At 40.5% G+C, this 27,335-nt stretch overlaps 2 protein-coding genes across 3 annotated transcripts; both read right to left on the bottom strand.

The window, feature by feature from the left end:
• Positions 1-14,233: 14,233 nt before the first annotated feature.
• LOC100680521 lies at positions 14,234-15,999 on the bottom strand. The gene is made up of 5 exons (XM_031932696.1): positions 15,859-15,999; positions 15,567-15,734; positions 15,046-15,451; positions 14,611-14,952; positions 14,234-14,542 (listed from the first exon to the last, which is right to left on the bottom strand). The coding sequence occupies exons 3-5, from the start codon at positions 15,305-15,307 to the stop codon at positions 14,355-14,357; spliced, it is 792 nt and encodes a 263-aa protein (XP_031788556.1). The 5' UTR covers positions 15,308-15,451; positions 15,567-15,734; positions 15,859-15,999; the 3' UTR covers positions 14,234-14,354.
• A 3,085-nt stretch (positions 16,000-19,084) lies between these two features.
• On the bottom strand, positions 19,085-27,142 carry LOC107981200 (chromosome partition protein Smc-like). 2 transcript variants are annotated; one of them, XM_031932697.1, is made up of 5 exons: positions 26,752-27,142; positions 25,543-25,692; positions 24,983-25,228; positions 23,315-24,829; positions 19,085-19,495 (listed from the first exon to the last, which is right to left on the bottom strand). In XM_031932697.1, the coding sequence occupies exons 3-4, from the start codon at positions 25,149-25,151 to the stop codon at positions 24,327-24,329; spliced, it is 672 nt and encodes a 223-aa protein (XP_031788557.1). In that variant the 5' UTR covers positions 25,152-25,228; positions 25,543-25,692; positions 26,752-27,142; the 3' UTR covers positions 19,085-19,495; positions 23,315-24,326. The 2 variants fall into 2 exon arrangements, with proteins under 2 accessions (XP_031788557.1, XP_031788558.1); XM_031932698.1 differs by having other exon boundaries at positions 25,543-25,686.
• Positions 27,143-27,335: the final 193 nt, after the last annotated feature.

The raw sequence follows: 27,335 nt of genomic DNA, 5'->3' as shown, positions 1-27,335 counted from the left end.
CGGTGGTATTAAATATATTGCGTAAAGAGCTTTTATCAAGGGGCGCGACAGCGCCGCGTTGGTAAGAAAAAGTACGAAGTACGATTTGTCGACGGCGCAACCCTATATACTTTGAAATTGGGTTTCTTAACCTTAAAAAAAATCTCGAGAGTATTTAAATCATTTCTATTGCGCGTATGCGCAATCTGTTGGTATCTACTTGAATATATTAACCTAACCTTTCATGATTAAAAAGATTAATCCAAAAATATTAAGTTATTAACTTAATATTGCAAGTTGAAAATTTGCTCGGTATATTTCTTTTCGTTCAGAGTTTCCATCCTCTCTCTATTTTTTTCGTCTCCTCCGGTCACGTGACTTCCGGTGAGTATTATATTAGATATTATATACACCAGTGGTTAAAGTGGTTCATCTACGTATATTAATTTTCAAAAATTCAAAATACCAATAATGAAAAGAATAATTAAAATTAACTTTCTGCAGTATGAAAATTCTTCATGCAGTGCTCGTAAATAATAAATCTCCTATATTTCATTTTGTATCCATATATACATGAAATTATATATGCGCACCGATTTCAAACATTACGAAATTGGGTTAAGCCTCTTTCAGGATTTTCTGACGGTATCATAGCATTTTTTTATCCATTACGTACGTGCGGTACATCTGAATATGTAAATTTTTAATAATATTGAACAGAGTAAATTTTGCGCGTAAAAAAATATTAATGCGAATTGTACGAATACATACATTGAACTAAAATTAAAATAACCCTCGATATAAAGTGAAAATCCAACGTAATGATCTCGTAAAAAACATCGCTGATGTATCATCTTGTTGGGCCGCTCGAACACGCATGAACCCTGATATCAAAGGCAAATTTCGCATCGCTCTCTCGTCGACGGTGGAGGTCCTCATCCTCCTCCAACTACGGCATTAGCACGACGAGGCACGTAGGTATCGTTTGAGGTGGTGGCGTTCGACGACGCGCCGCATAACGTATTATATCTGCCCAGCAGCATCAGCCCAGCAGTTCAACGCGTACAGCTACACCCACACACACACACACATGCGCGCATATGAACGCAGCTACAGTATAGGCCGTTGCACGTAATTGATTGTAGCATCGTGTGGTTTGGCTCGCAAGTGCCGGCTGCGATCGGTACAATGCTCGCAGGGCAAAGTTAATGGTAAAATATTCATCGGCGGACCGCGCGACGCTCCAGGCGGGCCTGTAATAATAACGGAGCCATTCGCGAATCCATCTCGCGTCTCCGCAGTAGCAGCAGCAGTAGCAGCAGCAGCAGCGGTGACAGAAATCCGCGGCATTGTACTGCTCTCGGGTCAATCTAGCTCTCTCTCTCTCTCTCTCTCTCTCTCTCTCTCTCTCTCTCTCTCTCTCTCTCTCTCTCTCTCTCTCTCTCTCTCTGTGCGCATGTACGTGTACCCCGCGTTTGCGGCTTTCTCCGGTTGGGCTTAGCTGGCACGTCGCGTTACTTATACATGACTGGCCGTCATTCAGCGCCTCTGCTGCTGCTGTTGCTGTTTCTCTTGTTGCCGCTACTGTACGTGTATATTCGTCAAGTTTACACCTCGGCGGGGCGACCACCCGAGTGTGAGTCAATTCAGCGCTGTTGAACTCGCGGCAGATGCTACTGCGCGCCCTGCTGTACACTCCGCTGATGCTACACAGTCGTATATGAGAGAAGGATGAGCTTGCGAGCGAGGGCCTATTCTGAAATTTTGATGGCGATGATGCCCGTTCGGGACATTCTTTGGCTGGTTTTAATTTCTAGTTGACGAAAAGCTCCAGTATTTGTCATGTGATGCGAGTTACGCTGATAACACACACGCTGATAAGAAATAATGTACAAGTTTCCTATTATTATAACACTAACGTATTCACAGATAATCTTCTTTTCAATATCGAAGTGGCTCTATGTTATGCTGAAATCCAATTTTTACGGCACTGATTAATTCTTACAAATTAATTCTGCCAGGAATTTCGAAGATCTTTTTGAATTCAACGAGGGTATCATGAAAGATATTCTGCCGCACACGCGAAGTTAATGAGTACACTCAAAATTTTAGATAGATATGCTTCGGTCTATTTTAAATATAATGTGCATTTGGTTTCGTGTTTCACTTAATAAAAATATCTCATTAATTTTTTTTTTCTTAATATTAAATCAAATTCAACTAAATAATAGTAATAAACGTTTTTAGAAGCATAAACCCTGGTAGAAATGTTAACGGTTAATAAGTTAAGTTTTAAGACACTTAGCTAAGTTGTGGTTAACGATTTAACTAAATAAGCGTTTAACCGTTATAAATGCATAGATATGACGCATTAACTCATGATAAAACGAAATTTTTGCTTGAAATTTGTCAAATGACTGTTACAATCTAAAAATTGTAGAAAAATACGTTACAATCGTAAAAAATCCAGATATTCGTAATAAGAGATATATACGTTTTAATGTCAAAAAAAGGAAAAAACAATTTTTAACTTAATAATAATACTGATGTGGTATTATAGATACGCATCACTAAAATATTAGCAATATTTTAATTAATTTTTTTACATTAAAATTTTATATAACTGGCCAATTAAACTTAACTTTTTAACGAATTTCAACCGTTAATTTTCTTACACAATGCCTCTCGCTACAAGTTAAATCTACACTCTATACAGTATAGGAGTAGCAGGATTATGTTAAAATCTTCAAGAGTCGTTTCCCTCAATGCATCTTATACAGCAGTGCACTATAGTATATACAGTACCCCAGCAGCAGCAGCAGCAGATGCAACACTCGGTAGAATTTGGCACGAATCCGGCGAATATCGAGCGGAATATTTCTAATCCGGCGACGACCTCGAAACTGAAATATGCAGCCACTTCTTCCGCTCGGGTGCACGTTCGGCCATTACCGTAAACGCGCGCGATTTTTGAAACACAAACGACGGAAGAACATATATAGCGCAGCAGAAGCGTCCCGCGCAATTTCGCCGAGCGACCGAACGGAAATCTCCCGGAGCCGCAATTTCACTTTCAAGAAATTCACAGAGAGACTAGACCACCGCAGCCATGCGCGCGCGCGTGTGTGTCGGGCTCGAGCGTTCGGCAGCGCTTCCCCTTTGTCCTCTCTCTCTCTCTCTCTAGCTCTCGCTGTTGCAATGTACAGTCGTGTACACTGGCAAGTCTCTTCGAGTCTCGCTTCTTGTGCATAAATCACGCAAGTTTACCTCGGCCTGGACTCCTCCATTGTGCGCCCCGCAGACTGTCCACGTCGGGCTTCAGCGCTGTTAAATCTTCAAATAAATCTTTGTGCCGCGCGCCAGGCCGAGAAGCTTCGAATTAGCTGTTCTCTGTCCGCGCGTGGATGTATATACAGAGCAGAAGCGAGAGGGATACTGTATACGCGAGCGGGCGCACAAGCTGTAGACTGAATAAGGGATGAGGAGACAAATCTCATTTCGACGTCGTTATTGTTTCATGGGCCGGCCAAGCTTCCACCTACTCTCTCGCTCTCTCTTTGTGCGCGCGTGTGCATGCGAGGCTGGAGACCTCCTTTTGCACCTATACTCGGCCACTACTTTCCCGAGGATTTGGGTTAAGAGTATAGCCGAGATCAGCGGGCAGCTTATTGCATCAATATGAAGACCGCGAGAGGAAAGTTTTATTCGTTGTCGTTTGGATTCTAATATCGCCGGCAGGGCTCGCTCGCTTAATACACGAAGAAGGAAGCACTTAAGACACGAGGTGCAACTTCCATACGTGCTGCTGTGTATCGTCTTTCAATATCGCGATAGAGACTTTGCTCTCGTAAAGAAAAATCGTATATAAGAATGGAACTGCACAAACGCGCCGAGTTTCTTATACTCCCAGTTGCGTCGCTTATACTTTCATTTCTTCCGCTCGCTCGGCGCGGTATTAATACCTCGTTATTATAAACAAGAAAGAGAGAGAGAAAATCTCTGCTCTCTCGGAGAGCGCGCGACGAGAAAGACAGAGGCTGCGAGCTTGCGCGCCAGAGAGAGGGTTCAAAGCTCCGGAACCTTGGGATTTTCTTGGGTAATTTCAAAGTTTTCGACTTGTAGTTTGAAAGCAAAGAAGAGTTGTTATTGGTTTAGCGTACTTTGTCCTCCCTCTCCGCCCCTCTCTCTCTCTCTCTCTCTCTCTCTTGCGCGAGTGCGCTCAGCTGTCTCGTGCTGACCCTTTCTCTGTCTCTCTCTCTCTCTCCCCCTCTCTCTCTCTCTCTCTCTCTCTCTCTCTCTCTCTCTCTCTCTCTCTCTCTCTCTCTCTCTCTCTTGGACCCTCCTCTCCGTTGGCCCACGGAGTTCGAGCGTTTGGTAATCAAAGACCAACTTTCGGCTGGCAAACTTCCAAACCGTAATCAATTTTGTATGACATAGACTCAGGTTTACTGATTAGTCAATAGATAAATCTAGACCCCGCGCGTTTTCGCTCCGCATAGCGCGAACTTGTACAACGACGCGCAGGAGGGGCGAAATCATGCGTTGAACCAGAGAATGTTAGTTGTTGCTTTCGAGTTAGCTGCTATTTGTCCCCTGCAGTTTTCGAGTTATTTTTAATGAAATGGAAAACGGGATTGAGCTATATCGTGCGGTGACACGGAACACTAGGGACGATGTAGTGTAGTGCCTTTCATACGCACGGGAGTATTATCGGCAAAGTTTTGCAACTGGATACAGAGTTTGTTGGTGTCGAAGTCATTCCGTTCGAGTTAATTGCGTTTGATATTACCGCAAATTAGCACAACCTTGCATTTAACTAGCTACGACCGGATAACTGAGCCTGTCCCACTTACCGGCTCCATCTATACTCTCTACAATCAAATTTGAGCTTGCCTGTTGGCTAAATTCTTCGAATTGTTAATTTGCCGGCATCATTTGCATAGACCAAACAAACAAGCAAACACACACATGTGTACCTACGAAACAAATCAAACCAGAAGCCACTAAATAATTCTAAACGGGACGCGCTGCTCGCATAATTAACACCATGCATAATTTATCGAATCAATCTACAGATCTAGTAGAATGCATCCGACTATCTTTTCACAAAAACAAAAACAAAATTCTGTGCTCCGAAAGGCTTTTGAAAATTTTTGATGTGTGAGAATTTTGTTGTTGCTCCCTTATTGTGACGGTATTACGAGAAAGGGAGCCCGATGTTCAGTGTAGCAAGAGAAGTGCGGCGATACGAAGTAATCGTCGACAATGGATTTCGGCTTGACACGATCAAAGAATTGTCGGGCAATGTTTGTACAGCGGATTTTTACTCGAAAGTGTGAAAATTTTATTGTTATAAAAAAAGGGGTACAAAGGTATAGTGAAATTAAGAACGTGTGCCTTTCGAAACGTCAGGCAAAAAGAATGGCTTGAACGATTTGGCTTTCAAATTTCTTTTTGCTTGATTCCTGATAAGAAATCCTTATGATAGTAATTTTTAGAGTTTGTGTAAAACATAAAGGAAGTATGTTTTGATGCATTTTTGTGTGTGTGTGCATGTTCGTTTATTCGTTTGTTCGTTTGTATACATCTTTATCTCTGCTTCTACCCAGTGGATTTTAATGCACAAAGTCTCATTATCTTCGTTTTATTCAACACAATGGGAAGACAGTTCGTTTTCACATTTTGTCGACGCGGTTTTTTTCATAGCGATTTTTTAGTTTTGTGAATTCAGTTTTTTTCTAATAGAGTTATTGAAACAGTTGATAAAAGTAAAAGCCGCTGTTCTCGCATTCACCTAAGCCGAAGCTTGTGACGTAGGGAAAATTATCGTTTTGTTTTACGAGCAGAAAACACACGTCGAAAACATTGATCATATTTTTCGATCTTATTAATAACTAGACACACGAGCATTGACGACCAATCTATCGCACTCATATACACTCACATATCACATACACGCTGCGTTGTACAAAATACATACGCGCGGGCCGCTTTCAAGCGTATACCTATTTCGCAGATACGACGCATCTGTGACTCTCTAAGCACAAGAGCGACACTTCGATAACTATAGAATCAAATGAGCCGCGAGCCTGCACTTTGGCTTTTATAGATCCACAGTGCGTCTTTCCACGAAATTGTGCATATCGAGAACATGGATTTTAATCTATAACCTAGGCTCGTTTGTGTATGTAATGTTGAAAATAATACAAGCAAAAATATACATAATTAAAATGTATTTACATATAAAATTCCACTTGCTTGATTTTATAATTATTTACTCAGTTTAAAAATCATTTAAGGATTGCTAGCCCGCGATGTGCTCGGCAATCAGTACTTTTGAGCTGTCTGCCTACTTAGTTCAGTACTTTACTATTAGGTGGATGGACCTGTTTGTAGATCTCCATAAGTAGATTTATCACCCGCTATGCACAACCAGATCTTTTACAAAATCAGCCAGCCATCAATAATACGGTACTTTAACTAATACGACGTCATTTAGTTGGTATTCATTAAACCAACTTGGAACTGCTTGTAATACATTCTCTGATTTAGTGATTTCCCGTTTAGGTTTCAATTCTGCTTGTGAATTTTCTGTTTCTTCAATTGTCATGTTCTTTGATGAAGTTATTGACAGATTATCGCTTCCGCTATCCTCTATAATAATAGTTATTATTCAAGTTTATTGTAGTATTTATAATTCTGATCCTACCCTGTTGAATAATTCCCGTGTCCTGTATTAAGTTTTTATTTACCTTCATTTCTATTTAGACTACTTTCGTTGTAGTACGACTTGTATTCGTAGTACCTTCCGCTAAAATCAGAAACATTGTACCAGATCAAAAGTTTTTGTAAGAACAGATGGCTTGACGATGACATTTTCAAACAATATTTTGACTTTATTAAAATTGGTGTTCATACTCCTTATTAAAAATGAACGAAAAACGGGCTAAGAAATGAAAACTAGCTAGCAAAGTTAAAAATATCTTCTTTTTCCAAATTTAAAATCCAAAAATAGATACACATATCAAATTTTTATGCCATTTAAAATCTAGATTCAAATTATTGCGGTGTACATACACTTACGTATACATACACACACGTGTTTAAACGACACACTTCCGTTAAAAAATAATAAAAAATTCGCATTTTTCAGAAAAATTCAATAATACATTGCTTTATCCAGATATTTCGATAATAAGCGCGCACATTCTCATCTTGGCGCGAAATACACCAGCACGAAAGAGAGGGAGGGGGGAATGAAGCTCCGTTAAATTTCGTTCATTAGCGTCCCTCATTTTCGCGATATGCACGCGCGCTTTTGTGATGTTTGAGTGCAGCACACATAGCCTATATATAGCTCCGCGGCGAAATTGATGACTGCGTTCTCGCGCGCTGTACGTTTTAACAAATACGGCGCATTTGACAAGATTAACATTTTAAATATTCGCGCGCGCGCCGAGTTGTTTCCCCGGATTCTTGGCGGAAAATTTTTCGAGCTTAATTGAAACGTAAATATTTTCCCGGCAGAATTGGCTCGTCAAAATTTTCTTTCCCCGCCCGTGAAATTGAGGACCGAATAAAAACGTCGTTGGAATTCTCACGCCGGTGGCTTTAATCGGTCTGATTCAGTTACAAGTTTGCAATCTCTAAAAATGAAGATTTGTGGGGGCAAGTTTCCGCCGCGCATTCTCAAAGTTTTTCCTTTCACTAAAGTATCGTTCTAATTTCCATTCCAAAATCGCTCTACCTCATTTTCTTGTAAATCCGAGCATCCTCGATAGTCTCACGCATCCCATTAGCCATAAAATCGCGTGCTTTATCATTCCCCGTCGTAAACCTCGTCTATAAGCCTAAAAAGGGCAGCGCTTTCCTTCACAAGAAAGCGGACCTTTGTATAAGCGTAAAGGCCCTGGAAAACATCGATATGGCCCCGACATAAAAGACTCTCTCATGAAGTCCAGCCAGTCCCACAGCTATAGGAGGGAAAAGACGCAGGTGCGCCGGATGCAAATCGTCAGCCATTGAGAGAGCGGCTCGCTCGGCTGCGGTCATACTGCAGCTGCGTACCCCCCCGCAATAAAGAGCAGTGGCGCCTATACGCTCACTCCGCTCGGATGTCTATGTATGCGTGTATGCAAGCACACGCGCAGGGAAGGAGGCTTCGACTAAAGCTACACCGACGGCTCGAATGGCTGCAGTCTTTACGCGAGAGCTTGTTTATCTGCGCCTCTTTGTTTTATATCTGCGATTAATATACATAAGCCGAGAGTATCTAAGAGCGAAAGAGAGAGAGAGAGAGAGAGAGAGAGGGAGGAGGCCTGTAATGCGAGGTGTTGTTAATGCGTGCGCGTAGGGCTCGTTCGTTTTAGTGGAGGCGTGAAGGCGCGGTGATTCGCGTATCCATTTTCCCGGTGTTTTAAGGGGCCGATTCCCGAGAGGAGAATTCTCTCGGATGTATGCGGATGAATTGTTTAGGACGATGTCGTTATCTTGCGGCTGAACTTGCTTGATCTCCCGCGGAGCTGCTGTGTAGTTAGTTTGACTTTAATTCGGTTAACATGCGGGAGAAACTGCGGCTAAAATTCTGAAGTTCGTCGCGCCCTCATCGATCTGGCGCCGTCGTCGACGACGACGACGACTTGACAGACGCAATCACTTTACGCCGAAAATTGCCTCGGCAAAGGCGTCAAATTTGTGTGCGCGTACCTACATATTTCATTCAAAATTCAGTTGGTTTTTCCCCGCACGTTCCAATTTAGCCGCGGCAATTTCGACCGAAGATCCCGCAGCTTAATGAATAACAAAAATACCCAGTCCGAAATTGCTAAACTCAGCCAAAAAGTAACCCACCGTGCTCGACAATAAAAAAATCCCCTCCAGTCAGACGTACGTATAAAAGATGCCCAGCGGCACGCACTCGGCATGGCATGACGCGCGGCCGAGAGAGAACCATAAAAAATGTATAACAACCGGCGCACGAAATGTTTTTTCGAAAGCGCCGGGCCAAAACGACGAAAGGCAAAAACGAATGCAGGACTGGTCCGTGTGTATACCCGTGTATATATTTTCTCTCCCTCTCAGCTCGGGTGCAGAAATAGATCGTCGCGTGGAGTCGTAAAAGCGACTCCCCTTTTGCCTGCATATTATATATCGCGCGCGACCGCAGGGTAGCATTGTCGCTGTGGGCTAACGCGACATAGCTATGTGTATTTGGAAAATACAGATGTTTTCGGCAGGTTGCGCTCACTTTTTTTTCGGCTGCAGAGTCGCATGCCTGTGGGATGCGTTTTTTTAGCCGAGAGATATGCGCTGAATTCTCTTTCTCCGCGCAGTTCTGTGCCATTCAATTAGCGCGACGAACTGGACGTGGTGTTCGTTGTTTTTTTTTTTGGTCGAATTGATTTCGCTCCTTTTTTTGCAATCGACGTTGTTCAGCAGGAACCCATTGATCATCGCACGCAAATCAGCGGTAACGTCGGCGCAACGGCACATTATGGAAATTCGCTAAACGTCTTAGAGCAACACAAAGCGCGTGGGGTGGGGGGGGGGGGGGGGGGAGCCGGCCGATCGACCGCGAAACCGTCACTTTTGAAGGAGCAGCGCAGCTTATATGTATGTATAGTCGGTGAGAGAGCGGGTATAGCGATCGATGAATAGAATATGGAAATCCCTGCGCCGTGTCGTTCGGCCGTATAATACCCGAGCTACGCAGCGTCAAACGCATAACGCGAGCGGCGAGCTCGAAATTATTATTTTCACCTCCTATATATGTAGCGCACGAATGATATACAAAGGGACGACACGCGCGTTTATTTTTCGGCGCTGCATATGCGTGGAAAAAGAAAAATCGAGCTGAATCGGCTCGGCCGTTAAGCTTCCGAGCGGTTTCAACGTACGATAAAAATTCTTTCTGTTCCCAGAAGCATTCAAAGTTCACTTTTTGAAAACACTTTTTTTGAAAATAAAGCACTGTACGCGAAATCCAATAGATTCCGTTGAATTTTTCGAGCAAGCGGCTCACGTGAGAGGGGGTAAAGGCAGAAAATTTATCCCCGAAAATACGGATCGGGGAAAGGCTATTTAGAGACGTCCGTAAAGTAGTATCTCTCACTCGGCGCGTCGACTGTTTTACGAGGCCGCACGAGAGACATATACGTGTCCGACTAGCAGAGGAGTGCAGGTGTTTTTTGGGCGGCATCGCGGCGCAGCAAGAACTTTCGCTCGGCTATACCTTCTCGAGAAATCGATCGATTTAAATGGATAGCCTCTGTACAGCCTGCAGAGAGAACGATCCGCACTCGTTTTATCAATCTATATCGAACATATCGATTCGCAGCTAAATTCAGCTGGTTTATATAGGTCTTCCGCGACACGCAAAAATAAACTTTGGACGTGTACTAAATGCGAGAATGGTAAAGAATACCATTCGACGAGTAGTAACAGCCGCGATATGGCCAGACGTGCGTAGGGGAACTATTAAAAGCGAGCGAACTACCCACTCACAATTCACACCTCGCAGTGGCTCTCTTCTAAACACAAACTCCTTGCAGCGCTCGATTCGGGCCATTGGTCACGACCGCAGCGGCGGCGGGAGCGGCTTAAGGCTCGGATCCCCCTTTGGAAAATCGCGTCTACGGTAAGTGATCCACTGATTCCCGGCAGCGGCGTCAAGAGCAGCAGCCGACCCATAACTCTTTCGTTGCGCCGAGAGAGCGACTTGGCCGGATTCCATTCTCCCTTTCTCTGCGACAGTAGTCGAAGGAGTGAGTGAGTGAGTGAGTGAGAGAGAGAGAGAGAGAGAGAGAGAGAGAGAGAGAGAGCAGCAACGGCTTATGATTCACGCCAGGTTCTCGCGAAATAACTCGCGCCTCGCGTAAATCCATTTACTGCCTAGTCCTCCTCTCCTAAACTCTCGCTCGCTTCCATCCTCTCGAAGCGTATAATCCGTCGCGCGCGGCGCGGGTTAGGAGAGCCGCGTATAGGCGCAGTGTCGCTCTCTCCCTCCCTCTCTCTCTCTCTCTCGCGCGCGCGCGCGCGCTCTCGCTCTGTGTGTGTGTGTGTGTATATAGAGCCGGGGCGCGGAATTGCCGAGGCTTTAAGGCCGGGACAGGCTGCGTATGCGAGATGTGCGCGCGGATGTACGGCTTTCCACCCCCGCGCGTTATATGGTGCACTTTTATCGGAGCGAGCTGCTGGTGTTCCGAGCGCTAGAGTGAGAGAGAGAGAGAGAGAGAGAGAGAGAGAGAGAGAGAGAGAGAGCTGGGCTGTACTCTAAGTGGCGAGAGAGCGCGCATTTTCAATTTCTTAGCTCGTTGAATTTGCTCTTAAAATGAGCAGATCGTTTGCCGGGGTTTATCCCGCGTAATTTATAAATTGCCAGGGGGTTTCACGACGGCCGGTATATAAAGTGCGTTTTTTAATGGGTTTCGAGACTTGCAAACAGGTGGATATGTTACGCACACGAAGACGAGTTGGGATGCTTGACGCTGCTTCTTTTCCGCGACGCTCGCACTGCACGCCGTAGGCTCGTAAGTTTGAAAAATGGCAAATGGCATTCTGCCTCGGCACGAACGATGTGGCTAAAGTACGAAAAAAATGTATTACAACGCGGGATGCTCGTGCCAACAGATCCTCGTTTTGAAAATACGCTGAGAGCTGAGCTAACTCACCGAAGCAGAAACGAATGTACATTTTCGATGGCACATGCACACTATAAGTAGCATTGCGCACGATTTTCCAGTCGACATTACGCTTTCGAAATAAACATCCCCGAGCGTGCGTCTGACCAAAGCCGAGCTCTTTCACTCGAAGTACGAATAATCGCGCGCGCGATCGAGGAACTGAAGAAAATCCGCGTTCGCGGAATATCTCCAGCCACGGCACACAGTGCAAAACAAGCCACTTCACCGGCAAGAGTGATATTCTTGAACCCTTGCCATTATCCCCCAGCTGCATCACGCACAATGTGTGCTCGTACGTTCGACGACCCTCGTATACATCATATACACACACGCGCCAGTAGTGCAGAGCTCGCGCTTCTCTCTTGGCTCTCTCTCTCTCTCTCTCTCTCTCTCTCTCTCTCTCTCTCTCTCTCTCTCTCTCTTTCGAGCGAAAGACGACGCATTCGTCGGGTATACGTACACAGAGGCGATAAACAAAACGATCTTGGCTTTCGCGCCGTCTATGAGCGCATACACGAGCTGTAATGCAGCTCTCCGCGCCATACACTGCAATTTCTTTTTTTTTATCGCCCTCCGAGAGAGGGAACTCGTCGACAAATGGAGACGTTAAGACGGCTATATTCCTCTCCCTTCTTCTCCAGCTAGCTCGCTCGCGTTTTTATACGCGCAGACGTTTATTGGCCTGATTCATAAATCAGGCGTATAGTTCGTCTCTTTCTCCGTATACACAACTGGGTTTGTTTTACGCTCTCTGCAGAGTACACTCACACACACACATACTGCGCACGCGAACGAGTGCGGGAGTTTCTTTGCGGGGCGAAAAAAGCGCTGCAGCTGCGGTACTGCAATCAGGCATGTAATACACGGACTGTATACTGCTCCGATGGAATATACATTCTCGGAGTACACACACGCGCATGTGTATACGCTCGTATAGTTTCGCGAGTCCGAACACGTAACGCCCTCGTTTTCTTTCGCTTTAATAAATAAATATCGCCGGGAACAAACAGCAACTAAAGTTTCGCGCGCTTTGAAATTTGATTTCCCTGACCGCGGGCAGCGAGTTATTCCCAAGTATACGCTCGCCGTGCGGAAATATCAGATTTGTACTTCGTATAGCTTGGTTTTTTGTTACTTGGCGCGCTGAGCGATATTTTTTTTTGGAAACCGCAAGCTCGTTTTTCACCAATTTTTCAGCGCCGCGAGATTGGAAGGAGGGATTTTGTGGAGTTTCGGCGTGTGATTCACCCGCACAGTTCCGTGCACTCGCTAGATCAAGCTATTTTCTCGCAGAGCCGTAACCGTTGAATCAGCCTAAAGATTTATAGCCCGAGCGAGCTGTCCTTAAAAAAGGAGCCCTCGTTCGTCGCGATCAAACGAAACAACGCGAGAGTACCGGCTCTTAGCCGATTCTTCCCAGGCTACACCGCTGAACACTGTGTACGCGGTTCAGCGTTGAAAAAGCTCGAGAGTCACGTCGAGCTTCGGAAAAAGGGGACGACTTTACATCCCCATACTCCCCGGGACACGTCCAGTCGAGAGCCATAATTCTTTCGAGCCCCTAAATACAGATATCCAACCCCTTACACGCGACGTACAACAACCGCACGGCGAACTGCGGTCAGTGGTTAAAGGCATTCCACAGTCGCCGTCGGAGAAGCTTGAACTTCAGATCTTGCCGCCGCCGCGCGTGGATATTACAGAGAGAGAAAGCGAGAGCTGCGCCCGAAAATTCTTTCAAGGCTTTGTGCGTCCAGCCGATGGCCGAACTTTAGATGAGAAATTGCGCTGTGGTGCTTTTCCTAAGCTTTTCCGGTCCGGCGGAATACCAAGGGCTCAAAGATCCGGATACATTCTTGCCTTGATACTGCACGACTATCGCTCCTCAAGCGCGTTTTTGCAGGGGCTGCTGACCAGCAGCGCCGTGGCGATGCCTTCTCGCGCTCTCTCTCTCTCTCTCTCTCTCTCTCTCTCTCTCTCTCTCTCTCTCTCTCTCTCTCTCTCTCTCTCTGTGCTCCCTTATTGCAGCCCGGGAAAGCCGCGAGCTATCGCTATGCGCTGGCTTCTAATCATTTCCCGAGGCGTGGCTCTCCAAAGAGAGAGACGGAACGTTATATGCGCGTACACCCAGCTCGGTACAGTGCCTGGAAAGATTTATTGCCGCCGTTCGACTGGAGCTTCGACTGAAACGCGGCTGATTTAACGTGTGCGAAAAGCTTTTTGCCGCCGCACAAACTTTGCAATTCGCATACGCTCGCGCAATATTACCGCCTCGTTACTATTAACGGATTCAGCCGGAAAAAAATATGAATAATACAGGCGGCGGCGACGCCAAGAGGGCAGGTTAAACAACGCTTACCATTAGGTGCGGGGAGAGCTGAGGTGCTATTCAGGCTAGCGGTACATGTGTATGTATCGGAGCGATGTACATCGCCACGATACGATACGATGCGTTTTGATACGTTTGCGCATGCGTCGAATCGTTTTGCGATGGTTTGCGTTACGTGCTGCGAATGCAGACGAGTCCAGAAGTGGTGGAATTTAGATAACGGTGATAAATGACACAATAATAGTAAAACTTTGACATTGAGATTTATTATGTAATAATACAATTTAAATAAATAAAATACACTATTCTTTTTTCAAATCCTTTAAAGCGTCTAAAATTTGTTCTAGCAGATCAAGTTCTTTCTTCTAAAATTCCTGTTCCTGAAGTTTAGTAGCATTGAGTGTTGCAGTAAGTTCTGTTATTCCCTCATACAACTTAGTCTCTTCGAGTCTTGATGTAATATTGTTTATAGCTTCATGTAGCTTTTTGATCGCAACATTGTGCTCAGACATACAATCGATAGCAGCTCGAGCCGTACTACCAGTTATGGTATCTATGAAATAAAATATTATAATAGAATGAAAATAAAATATTATATAAAATTGATTATAAAAAACTTACTTGTTTGAAACTTTATTCTCTTTCTTATTGGTGACTCGACAATATTATTAGAAGTTACAACGTTCACCTCAGGTGAAGCAATTGATTCTAATACACCAGCACTATTCGAAGATTCAGCATTCGCCCCAGGTAAAGCAATCGATTCTGATAAATCATGATTATTCGAAGATACAGCATTCGCCCCAGGTAAAGCAATCGATTCTGATAAATCATCATTATTCGAAGATTCAGCGTTTAACTCGCTTTTTAATTGATTTGGTGGCATTATGTTGGCATGAATTGTAAATCCAACAACTTGTATTTCATCGTCTTCATCCTGGAGCTCGATAACAGGTTCTTCGACTAAAACAATAGTGTCAAGGTTTTATACAATAGAAATTACACTTAGTGGAACAAAAAAAATCATTACAGTTATAATATATATTAAAATTTAACCTTTAAGTATTGGTGGTTGCAGCAATTTGTACAGTATGATTTGCTCAAGAGAAGGTGCAAATGCCTCTGTTTCTACCGTCACTGTTGGGGATACACTATTTGTAGCTGCCATCGATGGGCTATTATTCGTAGAAGCTGAGATAGGAGACGTCATTTGGGGCCTCACAGAAGTTTCAGAGGCTTCTTGTCGAGTGGAAGATGTCGCAGGAGCTGGTAGTCCAGTTGAAAAAGTCACAGGGGACGGTAGGCCAGTGGATGGCATAGCAAATGTACTCGCAGGGTATAGTAGTCAAGGGAATGATGTAGGATCTCGTTGTCCAGGAAACATTGCACTAGATGATTGCTCTGAGTTACCCAAAGTCTTATTACAGCATTCAGGAACATTCTTTATTTGGTCGTGCCAGGACTGTATAAATAATGAACAGATAACTTTATAAATATTGCAAGGTATATCATGCTCATAAATAATAATAATGATTGGGTAAGACTATTAACAACAAAAATGAAAATCAAATATTTACTTGTTTCCACTGTTGTATAGTTTTGGTTTTTCCTAATGGGTCAAGGGTTGCTTTCAAAATTTCCCACTCCCTGTCAGCATATTTGGTATCATACAACCAAGGACGTTTTGCCATTTCTTTTTTAAAGCGTCAATCTGCTTAGTAGTAGCTATTGCTCGGGCACCCTTTCTGTAAAATTTATTGGAATTGAGGTTAGGTATACGAGGTTAGGGCACGCTAATAACATCCTCCGAGCTGATGAAAAATAATGACAGTTGAGAATTCGTGAATCACGAATCATACTTCTACTTACTTGTCCTCATCTTTCTCATAATTTTCCATAGCAGCAATCTGTTATTTGCAGAGGTAAGTATCCGGTTGAGACGCGAGTTGCTGTGAATCGACGGGCTGGAGATGATACGCGAGTCTATAGTCGCCGCGTGCGCAAGCGATAGTGGCGCCATGTAAAATGCATGCATTTATATAAAGTTGATCTCGAAGTTCCAATTTTTCACACTATACGAAAACCTATGCTATCCCCTGTTATGCACGTAGCGAGTACATACTTGTTTACTTTTACTAAGTTATAAGATTACACGTTTCGTACTTAAGTTTTAATTTACAATTATAAAATAGTATGGATGAGCTTGCTATTTTTTTTTTTTTACATGGCATTTGGAACTCGAAAGTTCATCGCCTCATCTACGCAAGCCTTCCACGCTGCCCTATCTTGTGTCAACCCCACCCAAGATGCACCTCTCTGATCGACACCCACCGTCCTATTTCTACTAGATCCGCTTTTACGTTGTCCTCCCATCTACGTCTAGGTCTACCTATTTTGCTTCGCTTAATAGAGTCGTACGCTTTTTTAAAATCTATAAATAGTTGGTGTATGGTTTCGCAAAATTCCCACTTTTTCTCTAACAACTGTCTTATGGTAAACATTTGATCGCTCGTCGATCTGTTGCGCCGAAATCCGCACTGATAATCTCCTACTATATCTTCCGCGAATGGAGTGAGTCTAGCTTGTATTACGTTTGACAGAACTTTGTAGCACATTGCTAAAAGTGAAATACCCCTATAGTTATTGCAGTCTGTCTTATCCCCCTTTTTAAAAATCGGTATAATGATAGATTCCTTCCAATTTTCGGGTATTGTTTCATTTTTCCAGATGGCACATACTAGTTTATAGATTTTGAAAGTGAGCTCGACGCCCCCATATTGGAGTAACTCAGCTGGTATAGAGTCATTTCCCGCGGCTTTGTTGTTTTTTAGTTTTTTAATCGCGGCCTCTACTTCTTGGTAGCATGGTTCCTCCACGTGGGGTTCAGCAGTGTGAATTTCGTCCCCTAATTCTTCGCTATTTTCGTGCACGTTTAATAATTTATCGAAATAATTTTTCCACAGCGACAGTAATTCGTTGTCATTTGTTACGAGGTCCCCGTTTCGTCCTTCATCAATTGCGCTCTACTCCTAAAACCCTTTCTGATGGCGTTAATCCCTCTGTACATTTCGCGGGGGTTATTTTCCTTACTGTTAGTTTCTATTCTCCTAATAAGATTCTTTTGATACTCCCGCTTCTTATTTCTGTAGATCGCGCTCGTCCGTTTCCTTACGTTAGAATACTCTTCTACGGTCCTATCGCTTCTATTTTGTAAGCTATCTAATTTAGCCTTTTTGCGCCTTTCAAACCAGAGTTCGCACTCTTCGTCAAACCATGGTTTGCTCTTTGGCTTTTTCTTTTTACCCAGTACTTTGTTCGCGGCCTCTTTTACCGTTTTTTCGATGTCCCCCCATAAGCTATTCGGTTCGTCATTCCCCTCCGGCGATGTGTTTGCTTCTTCAAGTGCCTGAAACCTGTTATTAATTTCTATCTGGTACCTAATTCGCTCTGTTCTATCTCGTTGTTTCTCAATATCGAAGCTTTCTACCTTGTTTGCTAGCTTACTATTTTGATTCGCTACTAGTCTAGCTCTTAATTTGGCTACTATAGGAAGTGGTCCGAGTCGCTATCTGCCCCTCTGTAAGCCCTTACGTCAAGAACATTAGTATGACGTCTTTTTTCAATGAGGAAATGATCAATTTGGTTCTGTGTGGCCCCGTCCGGCGATGTCCACGTTGCCTTGTGTATGTTCTTGTGCTTAAAACACGTAGTTTTGATTATAAGATCTTTTGCCGCCGCGAAATTTATGACCCTAATACCGTTATCATTGCTGGCTTCGTGCAGGCTTTCCTTACCTATAGTAGGCCTAAACATTTCCTCCCTACCTATTTTAGCATTGAAATCGCCTAATACTATTCTTGTATCGTAAGACGCGAACTGGTCGATTACCTGCTCTAAAGTTTCGTAATAGAGATCCTTAGCTTCTTCTTCTTTGTCCTCCGTAGGACAGTGTACATTAATAAATACATATCTATACCATTCACCTTCGATAATGATGTAAGAGAGCCTATCATTGACGGATTTGAAACTTTTAACCGAATGTATGATGCTTTTGCTTACGAGAAATCCGGTGCCTAGAGATCCCCCACTCCCGGCCCCATACAGGTACGTGAAGTTACCCGATGCTAGTACTCCGCCATCTGGCCACCGCGATTCCTGTATTGCTACCGAATCTAGATTGTACCTATCAGCTTCCTTTACGAGTTCTTTAAACGCACCTGCTCTGTATAGACTGCGAACATTCCAAGTTCCGACCCTTAAGTCCCTTTTGGTTCGGATTTGATTTTTTTGAGCCATGATGTTATGTTAAACCCGCGCGCTTCGGATCCTGTTCCGATCGCAGGTGAGTCCACCGTTCTAGATGTGATAACCCCCATACCTCTCTAGAACTAAGTATGAGAGCTTTCCGACTTTGACGAGGACAGTGTCAATTCGTCGTCAGACACACTACGGTTTCATTCTCGCATCCTAACGCCCCCCCTGGAAGGCAGCGCGCCTTCGCTGGCATCGTTACCGCGTAAGACCAGGTGACGAATCATTCTACACATCCCCTTTCGGGGCAGTTGTCATCGCTCCCGCATCCTCCTCGGCAGCAGGATTTTGGCCCATTTTTGTAATGTGTGATGAAAGAGATTGAGAGATAAGAGATAATGTGAAGTGTTTTTGTTGTTGTGGTGCTTACGTAGTGTTTCTAGATGAATGCGTTCGACAGTGTGGGCTCATCACACCCACGCCTGTTCCTATCGGCTGTCCGCGGCTGCTTATTCAATTTATTCGCAGCTAACCTCTTTCTCAGGGGCTGTTCCTCTATCCGCAACCTAAGGACGCGCTGTGTAGTGGTGATAGGCACCCACCCGTCCGATCTGGACGACAACGCCCAAGACCCGCTTAGGGTAGCGGCATTGTAACAGGAGGGTGAGATATACATTATTTAATATAAAGTTAATTAATATTTATTACTAATATTTTTATTTAAACAGATTTTTTATTACTCTATGTATCTTCGACATAACCAAGCTATTTTTTAAAATCAATTTTTTAAATGTTTTTTTCGGAATATAATGGAACCAGGTAGTAAATAAGAAACACAGGATTATTTATTCTGAATTAAACACGTCTTTAGCTTCGCTTGATTTCGACCAGACTGGTGTGTAAGGAGCCAAGCTCCGAAAGCTACGATATGCAGCTTCTCGAAGTAGTCAAGAGTACGGGGAGAGCGGTCACATGTATACTATAATACATAGGCGCACTATATACTTATTGTATATTCCAACACTCCCTCCCGACTATGTACTTCTCGATATACATATTAGAATTCACACGGACTCTTTTACATCCGATTATAACATATCATACTCCATAAAAATAACATAGTAAAATTTAGCTAATAGTTTATCAACTTTTTCAAGTATAAAAATACAAAAATACAAATTATATAATAAGAGGTAGATAATTTTTCTTTTATTATAACTAAGTAATCAGCAAATATTTTACTCATTCTGGTTGCCTGTAACAAAATAAATATTAACCATGGTTTAGTTTTATTTCTTTTTACACATTGTTCATAATTTTATCAACTAGTCTTTTATGAACTTCTAACGAAAGTGGTTTGGTAAAAATATCTGCTATTTGTTCTTTCGATGAATTCTAACTAATTTTAACTAAATTACGTTTTACATATTCTTTAACGTAAAGCTCTTTTACTTCTGTCATATGCCTCAACTTATTACCTCCACTCGTTTTCGCACTTATTTCTGCAGCTTTATTATCACACCATAAATTCATAGGATAAAATGAATGATTAAGTATTAATTCTAACGATCTGTTCATTGCTATCAAATCTTGGCAAGTCTCGCTCATTGCTATATATTCGGTTTGGCAAGTAGATAGAGCAACATAACTTTGTTTGTGCGTTCTCCAAGCTATTGTATCGCCATATAACTGAATAACAAACCCACACGTTGATAATGAATTTTTACAATCAGCGAAACTAGCATCAGAGAAAGCTTGCATTCTATCATTTTTAGCAGTAAACTTTAAACCTAAATTTTTAGAACTTAATAAATATCTAAAAACTCGTTGAACCATTTTCCATTTGTTTTCGGTAGGATTCAATTGGTGTCTACTTAATACATTAACAGCATAAGAAATATCTGGTCGCGTTGCCCCTGCTAAATACAAAAGACTTCCTATCGCTTCTCTGTACGGTTCATTTTCTATGGCTTTATTCTGTTTTAAAGAATTTAATTCACACGATTCTTCTCGATCTCGTCTTTCTCTATTAGCGACTTGCGTAGTTACCATCGGGGTACGTTGTGGATATATTTCATCAAATTTAAATTTAAGTAGAATTTTGTTAATATATTTTTCTCGACTCAAAATTATTGTTTGTTTATTTCTATTTCGTTTAATTGAAATTCCGAGAAATTCTTGTGGCTCTCCTAAATCTGTCATTTCAAAAGGTTTTTGTAATTTACTTTTCACTTCATTAAGTTTTCTCAATTCGTTACTAGCTATAAGTATGTCATCAACATATAATAAAAGAATTAAAAACTTATCGTTATTTCGCCACATGAATAAACAAGGTTCATTATCATCATTAGTTAAACCTATATCTAAAGCTACTTCAGTAAACTTTTGATTCCAACGTTTTGGACTAATACGTAAACCATACAACGCTTTTAATAATTTACACACCTTTTTATTTGTTACCTCACTAGAATAATTTAATTCGTATACCTTCGGGTATTTCCATAAAAATTTCTTCTTCAATAGTTCCATTAAGAAATGCCGTTTTTACATCTAACTGATTAATAGCTAAATCATATTTATTTATAATTGCTAGTACAGCTCTTACTAAGGGCAAGCGAGATACCGGTGCATACGTTTCTTTTAGGTCATAATTATTCTTATCTTTAAAACCTCTGATAACTAACCTAGCCTTATATTTTATATTAACGTTTCTTTCAAGTTTTTTCTTTAAAACCCATTTTCAATCAATTATATTTGCTTTTCTTCCATTTCTTAATTTTGTAGGTCGATCAACTAAATTCCAAACTTAATTTTTATACATCGAATTTAATTCACTTAAGATCGCTTTTTTCCACTCATTTCGTTCACTACTCTGCATAGCCTCTTTATATGATATTGGATCATTATTAATTCTAGCTAAGAGAGCATGATACATTTCATCATTAATTTTAAACACATCATTTTGTTCTAATTCATAATTTTGAGCAGCAAGCAGTATTTTTGAAATATTAGAAATGCTTGTGTCACTAATTATGTTATCGCAGTCGTTGTTATCAATATTATTATCAATTTTTATGGGCAATTTTTTCGGTCTTCCTCTCTTTCTTTTCGATTCTTCCTGCCCATTAGAATTATTTTCATTCGTGGTTTGTTTAACTTCTCCCTCCGAATTTGAAAACCCATCATTACTTTTTCTACTTTCCTTTTCAAATTCAACAAATCATTTATTTTCATCATTTTTTTCTTCTACTGCAGACCAATCTTTAATCACATCTTTGCCATATTTATCACCATAGACTAACTTTTCATTGAACCTTACATCTGATCTGCTCTCATAATATTTGCCTTCTTCTAGTTTTAAAAATTGATAACCTGTTGGAGTATATCCTACTAAAATTACCCTTCTTCCTTCATACCTGAACTTAGAACCGGTTTTTCTCTTTACTTTAATATAGGCTATATGATTCACATTATAACTATGATTTGGAGCAAATTTTTGCAAAGGTGTAATCATGTCATTTGACTTATATGGAGTCCTATTATACGCGTATACGGCTGTATTTAATGCTAAATCCCACATATTTTCTGGTAATTTTGAATCATACATATACGCTCGAATTTTCTTTTGAATCGTTTGATTAAATCGCTCAGACACACCGTTATGTTCAGGAGTATCAGGACAAGCAAATTCTATATTTAAATTTCTATATATAAATGTTCTATTCCTAGACGATTCAAAACTTCGAAAGTATATCCACCCGTGAATTCAGTCCCTTGATCAGATCTTAGATAACACACTTTAGTATCGCGTCCTAGTAAGTTTCTAGCGCTTCGTATAAAAGCTTCAAGACAATGTCCAGTTTCATTTTTAGATTTCATTGAATATGCCATTGCTAATCGTGAAAAATCATCAATACAAACAGCAATAAATCTATATCTTTTCGGATAAGATGGCGGATTAATTGGTCCCATTAAATCAGAGTGTATAATTTGTAATGGGTCTGTTGCACGTTTACGTGTTGAACTAAATGACAATTTATTAAATTTAGCTATCATACAAACTTCACAATCTAAAATTGACTCATCAAAAATAGCATCTTGTAATTGTTTGTTTTCTGGAAATCATTTTTGCAATTCTTTTAAATAACTTATTGAAGCATGGCCCATTCTTACGTGCCAGAGCATTGCTTTATTATTTTTAACAAATTTATAATACTTTTTACTAAAAGGTAATTATGTATGAGTTAATTCAACTATTGACAATTCGTCAATATCACTTATTTTACGATCCCAAATGGTCGTATCAAAATAGAATGATCATAAATAATTTTCTTTTCATTTTTAGTTATCTCAACTGAACTAGTTTCTATCGTTTTATTATTATCTAAACTGGACACTTCTTTTATCACTTTATCTTCAATTTGATCATTATTATGATTAATTAACTCAGACGAATCCTTTAACTTAGATGATTCTTGTGCAGTTACACTACGTGTAATGTACCTTGGTTCTAATATACTTTTTGCACTTTCATTGGTTGTATTAACAAAAACTGTATTATTGCTACTATCTAAGTTAAAAGAATTAGTCTTATTTGTTTTATTTATTTCTAATTCAATAATCCAGTACGGACTTTTATAAATTCCTTTTATAAACAGTTCATTCGAAATTGGATAAAAAATTTCAATTTTTTCGTTGTCTAAATAAATACCTAAACCTAACTCTGTAAATTTCCTTTAAAAAAGTAAATTTTCAGACAAATATTTTGCACAAATAACTTTGTCTAAAACATAAATTTGATCTTTCGTTTTATTTAGAATTTCTACTACACCCTCTTCCTCCGTTTTTAAGTCTGCTTTCGAATTTTTATTTGCGCATTTAATCTTTCTACAATCAGACTTGAAAGTTTTAAATATAATTTTTGAATTTGTCAAGTGCTCAGTTGCAACTGAATCAGCTAAAAACTTTGCTATAAGTCTATTACTTTCACTATTTGAATTTACATATTAATTTATATCATTCATATTATCCTCGACTATTTGTGTATAATAATTATCTAAATGAGAATTCTCACCTGTTTGTTGGACATTGGCTGCATTGGCTTGACAGTTTTTATTATTACTATTATTTGTTGACTTTTGAGAGTTTTAGTTATTATTTTTCTTAAAATAATTATTTCTTCTATTTTACCCCTGCCTCTGTTGCCATTATTATTGCGTTGAAATTTATTACGGTCATTAGATCTCTCATCGTTATTAGCACTTCTTTTAAGACCTCTTGATCGATTACTAAAACCTCTGCCTCGTGTATTTTGCTTCTGATTTACATTACTTGGAGTGTTATTTCGACCTAGTCTCATTACAGAATTTAATGGACACTCGGCAGCTTTGTGTTCTACAAACTGATTACAGGAGTAGCATTGTTTCAATCCGGTTCCCTTCCAAGGACATTTTGCACTGAGATGGCCTTGATCATCACATTCAAAGCATCGATCTTTCGCATCGTATCGATCTTTCGGCTTTCTTGCCAACATAGCTATTCTAGGATTGTTTTTGGATGTGCTTTGAACTTTTTCTGCTTCAGCTCGCATAATACAATTTTTCAACTCATCGTATGACAAGCCTTTGTCCTTTGCACTTCTAATCACAAAATCTAGGTTTTGTACCTGCGGGACGTGTAACATTATTGCATTATAAAATGCGTCTTTCTTCTCTTCTTCCGGCAGAAAACTTACACCTGGTAAATTTTCGTAAGTTCTTATGAGTTCCTCGAAACGGTCCCAGAACTGTGCCGCTTTTTCTTTTGCTGGATTATACTTTATTGTGTATAATTGTTGCCTAACTGAAACTGACGTTGTATTTGTTTCACATCTTTTTATTTCTTTAATCTTTTGCAATATTTCAACTGGATCTTTCATATTAACTACTTTATCATAATAACTCAATTCTAATCTGTTAATTAAAATATCTCTTACTTTATATTTGTGTTTTTCTTTTAAATTTTCATCCAGTGAACTAGATCTCAGTGCAACTTTTGAATCAATTACATATAGTAGATCTTGCATTCTTAATTTTGACGAGAAATAATCATAAAAAATGTTCAAACTTCATTTGAGGATTGAGTTTGTAATCTCTTTTGACTCCGGAATCTTTATTAATTAATTTCACAACATTTTTAAATTCATCAGCTAATGATTTTGTCGGACTCGTAGTTGAAGTTGCATTTAATTTTTCTAACTCTTTTCTTACAGCTATAGCTATTTTATCATCATTTTTATTACTTTCGTCCCCAGATAAAATTGTGCTAGATTTGGCAACATTATTTTTATTTACTGATGGCTGATTTTGTTTTTCTATAATATTTTCTTGACTAAGTGTCTTAACCATTTCAGTAAGACCTTTAACGTTGTATTCTAAACTAGAAAGCTTCACGTCTTTTTCATTCTTTGATAACTCTAGATTATTTAACGCATTTCTAGTAGAAACAGCGTGCTTCTTCCAGATACTCATCAAATTATTGACAGTTGTGCACATCGTATTAAATGATCTTTTAAGTCCTGCAAAACTTTGAAGATCTTCCTTCATTTCACCTAAAAAAAATAATACTTATAATAATGCTTTTCACGTCTTTACACGTCTTCATTTCACCCTGAGCATTATTTGTTTGAAAATAAGCAGGCTGGATATTTCTTTTATATAAAAGTTAATTTGGACACTTTTGTTAATTAATTTTAGCAAATTACCTTTTGATCGATCAACCACGTCATCTCTCTTATCATACACATCTTTTTCACATCTTTCTGTATTTTCGTTCACATCATGGATATCCTCGTCATACAGGAGTTGATTATCAAACTCCTCAGAAATGCCATCTGCCTTTTCTTGCTGGATTTGCGTTTTTGGCAGCTCCATGCCTTAGTCCTCTGTTGTTTCTGAATTAATCACACCTTTTATCCATTCCCACTCTTCAGCACGGAACTCAATGTTTGCTATAAAATATTAGTATATTTAGATTGAGCTTTGCCAATTAAACTGTGCTTCAAATTTAGTGTTCCGAACAACAAGTGCTACTAAATCGAAACAGGTGAAATCGTCAATATCCGAACACAAGATATTTTTCGATCTCACCTTAGTCATCCATACAATAAAACTCGCACAGCGTGTAGATATTGCATAAATGACCCAACAAGCATTTATGTGTCCTTTTCAATTTTTATTTTATATTGAAATTTCAAATTTTAAATATAATAATTCACATCTTTGATCACATCTTATCGTACTTAATATTTGTCTTTTTACGCACCTAATTTATAATTGGCACCTGATTCTGCGTTTACATGTACAATATTCTCTTGTACATTTACCCATACTTTTTCATTAGCATGCTCTTTGTCTAGACGAAAAGTATTGTTGCACAAGTCTAGAAATCTTTGGAAAATTTCTAGCTCTGTTTCTAAAAGGAAACAATTTAATTAATACACATCGTAATTTTTATACATCAGTTCGTTAATACGTATTCAAATTCTTTCTTTGAAATGTATACATTTGAAACAATCTCAAGTCGATTTTCGACTCACAAAACACAAGCGGTATGCCGGGTACTGCGTAACCTATAAACAAGCGGGCTATCCACTTTACTCGAGCGCGCCTCAATTTTCACGCCTATGGCGACGTCACCCAATGCTTGCTTTGAATCGAGTCATGGCTTTTTGTCCACGTGCGCAGTTTCTTTGTCTGCTTCAATTAATAATTTTTGAAAAATCTGGACAACGACGTCTCGTTGTTCCAGAAGAACTGAGAAGTGTCGTCTCACTTTTATACTCGAGTTCTTTCCCATCTTTTTGTAATTTATTTATCACATTCCTTTTAGTAAATTGTATCACGAAATCTTTGAATTTAGTTACATCTTTTTAATAAAATATTTTATTATTTATTTTATACTTTCTTTAAAACATTCACGTTTCTGTGGGGAGGCATTTGAGAATCGAAGCCAAGCGACGCTTTTCCGCTGCAAATGGCGGTAAGCGAAGCGACGCTTTCCCTTCCTCGCACGGCCAAAATGCGTCACGGGGAAAACTCAGACTCCGAGTCTCGGTGGAAAATCCCAAAGCCCTCCAAACGAGCGGCGGCGGCAGCGTTCTAACATACCTGAGCCCGCAGGGGCGCAGGGAGGGAGGTACGCCGCCGGCCGAGAGCGTCGGTCTGGGAAGGGCCCGACGCGAGTGAGTGGCTCAGTCTGTCAACCGACTAGCAACGACGAGGACGACATCCAATGTAAACCCTAGACAACTACAAGCATTCTTATAATACACAGCTACAAATAAATACGCGTTTCGATTCTCTATGGAAATCCTGTCCACAAAATCCTTCATTCCCACATTTCAATATATTTTTATTGTGATACACTTACTTTTGCCAATCGTTTACTCGACTCATTGATAATTTTTGCAAGTACCCGACACTAATAACTTTTACGTAAAAGATTTATAATTATTCACATCTTTAATCTTACCCTCTGTTCTTACTGTCGCATTGTCCTCTGCGATTTTGCGCTGTTCAAATGCATCGCAACTTTGTTCCGAAACCATTGTTCTTCTAAATTTTCTCGTCTCCCAGAAGAGTAATAAGGCACCTGTATATGCACCTCAGCTAAAGCATCGGCCTTCTGCTCAATCACACGGAGAAAATCGACAGAACAAAGACAGCAGCAATTGCATTCATTTCTTTAAAAGTTTTTTTTCTTATTTATACCTAGTTATTATGTACTATCACTCGCGCAGTGGATGCGTGCTGGGCCCATAACCTTTCGGAATATAATGGGACCAGGTAGTAAATAAGAAACACAGAATTAAACTAATTAGAATTTATTCTGAATTAAACACGTCTTTAGCTTCGCTTGATTTCGGCCAGACTGGTGTATAAGGAGCCGAGCTCCGAAAGCTACGATATGGAGCTTCTCGAAGCTAGTCAAGAGTAGGGGGAGAGCGGTTACATATACTATAGTACATAGGCGCACTATATACTTATTGTATATTCCAACATTTTTTTAATTAAGATTTGCAGAAATTATTGGATTTCCCGGCGTGATAGGCGCGG

The sequence above is a fragment of the Nasonia vitripennis genome, chromosome 5 (assembly GCF_009193385.2).
Source record: "Nasonia vitripennis strain AsymCx chromosome 5, Nvit_psr_1.1, whole genome shotgun sequence".
Lineage (NCBI taxonomy): Eukaryota > Metazoa > Arthropoda > Insecta > Hymenoptera > Pteromalidae > Nasonia > Nasonia vitripennis.
This window is presented reverse-complemented; position numbering and strand designations above follow the sequence as displayed.

Coding starts and splice junctions, on each gene's coding strand:
- LOC107981200 (XM_031932697.1), bottom strand. CDS start 25,151: ATGGAGCTGCCAAAAACGCAAATCCAGCAAGAAAAGGCAGATGGCATT. Junction 24,830..24,982: donor CGTGGTTGATCGATCAAAAG/GTAATTTGCTAA, acceptor TATTTTTTTTAG/GTGAAATGAAGGAAGATCTT.
- LOC100680521 (XM_031932696.1), bottom strand. CDS start 15,307: ATGCCATCCACTGGCCTACCGTCCCCTGTGACTTTTTCAACTGGACTA. Junction 14,953..15,045: donor GCAACCACCAATACTTAAAG/GTTAAATTTTAA, acceptor CTATTGTTTTAG/TCGAAGAACCTGTTATCGAG. Junction 14,543..14,610: donor GAGAATAAAGTTTCAAACAA/GTAAGTTTTTTA, acceptor TTTATTTCATAG/ATACCATAACTGGTAGTACG.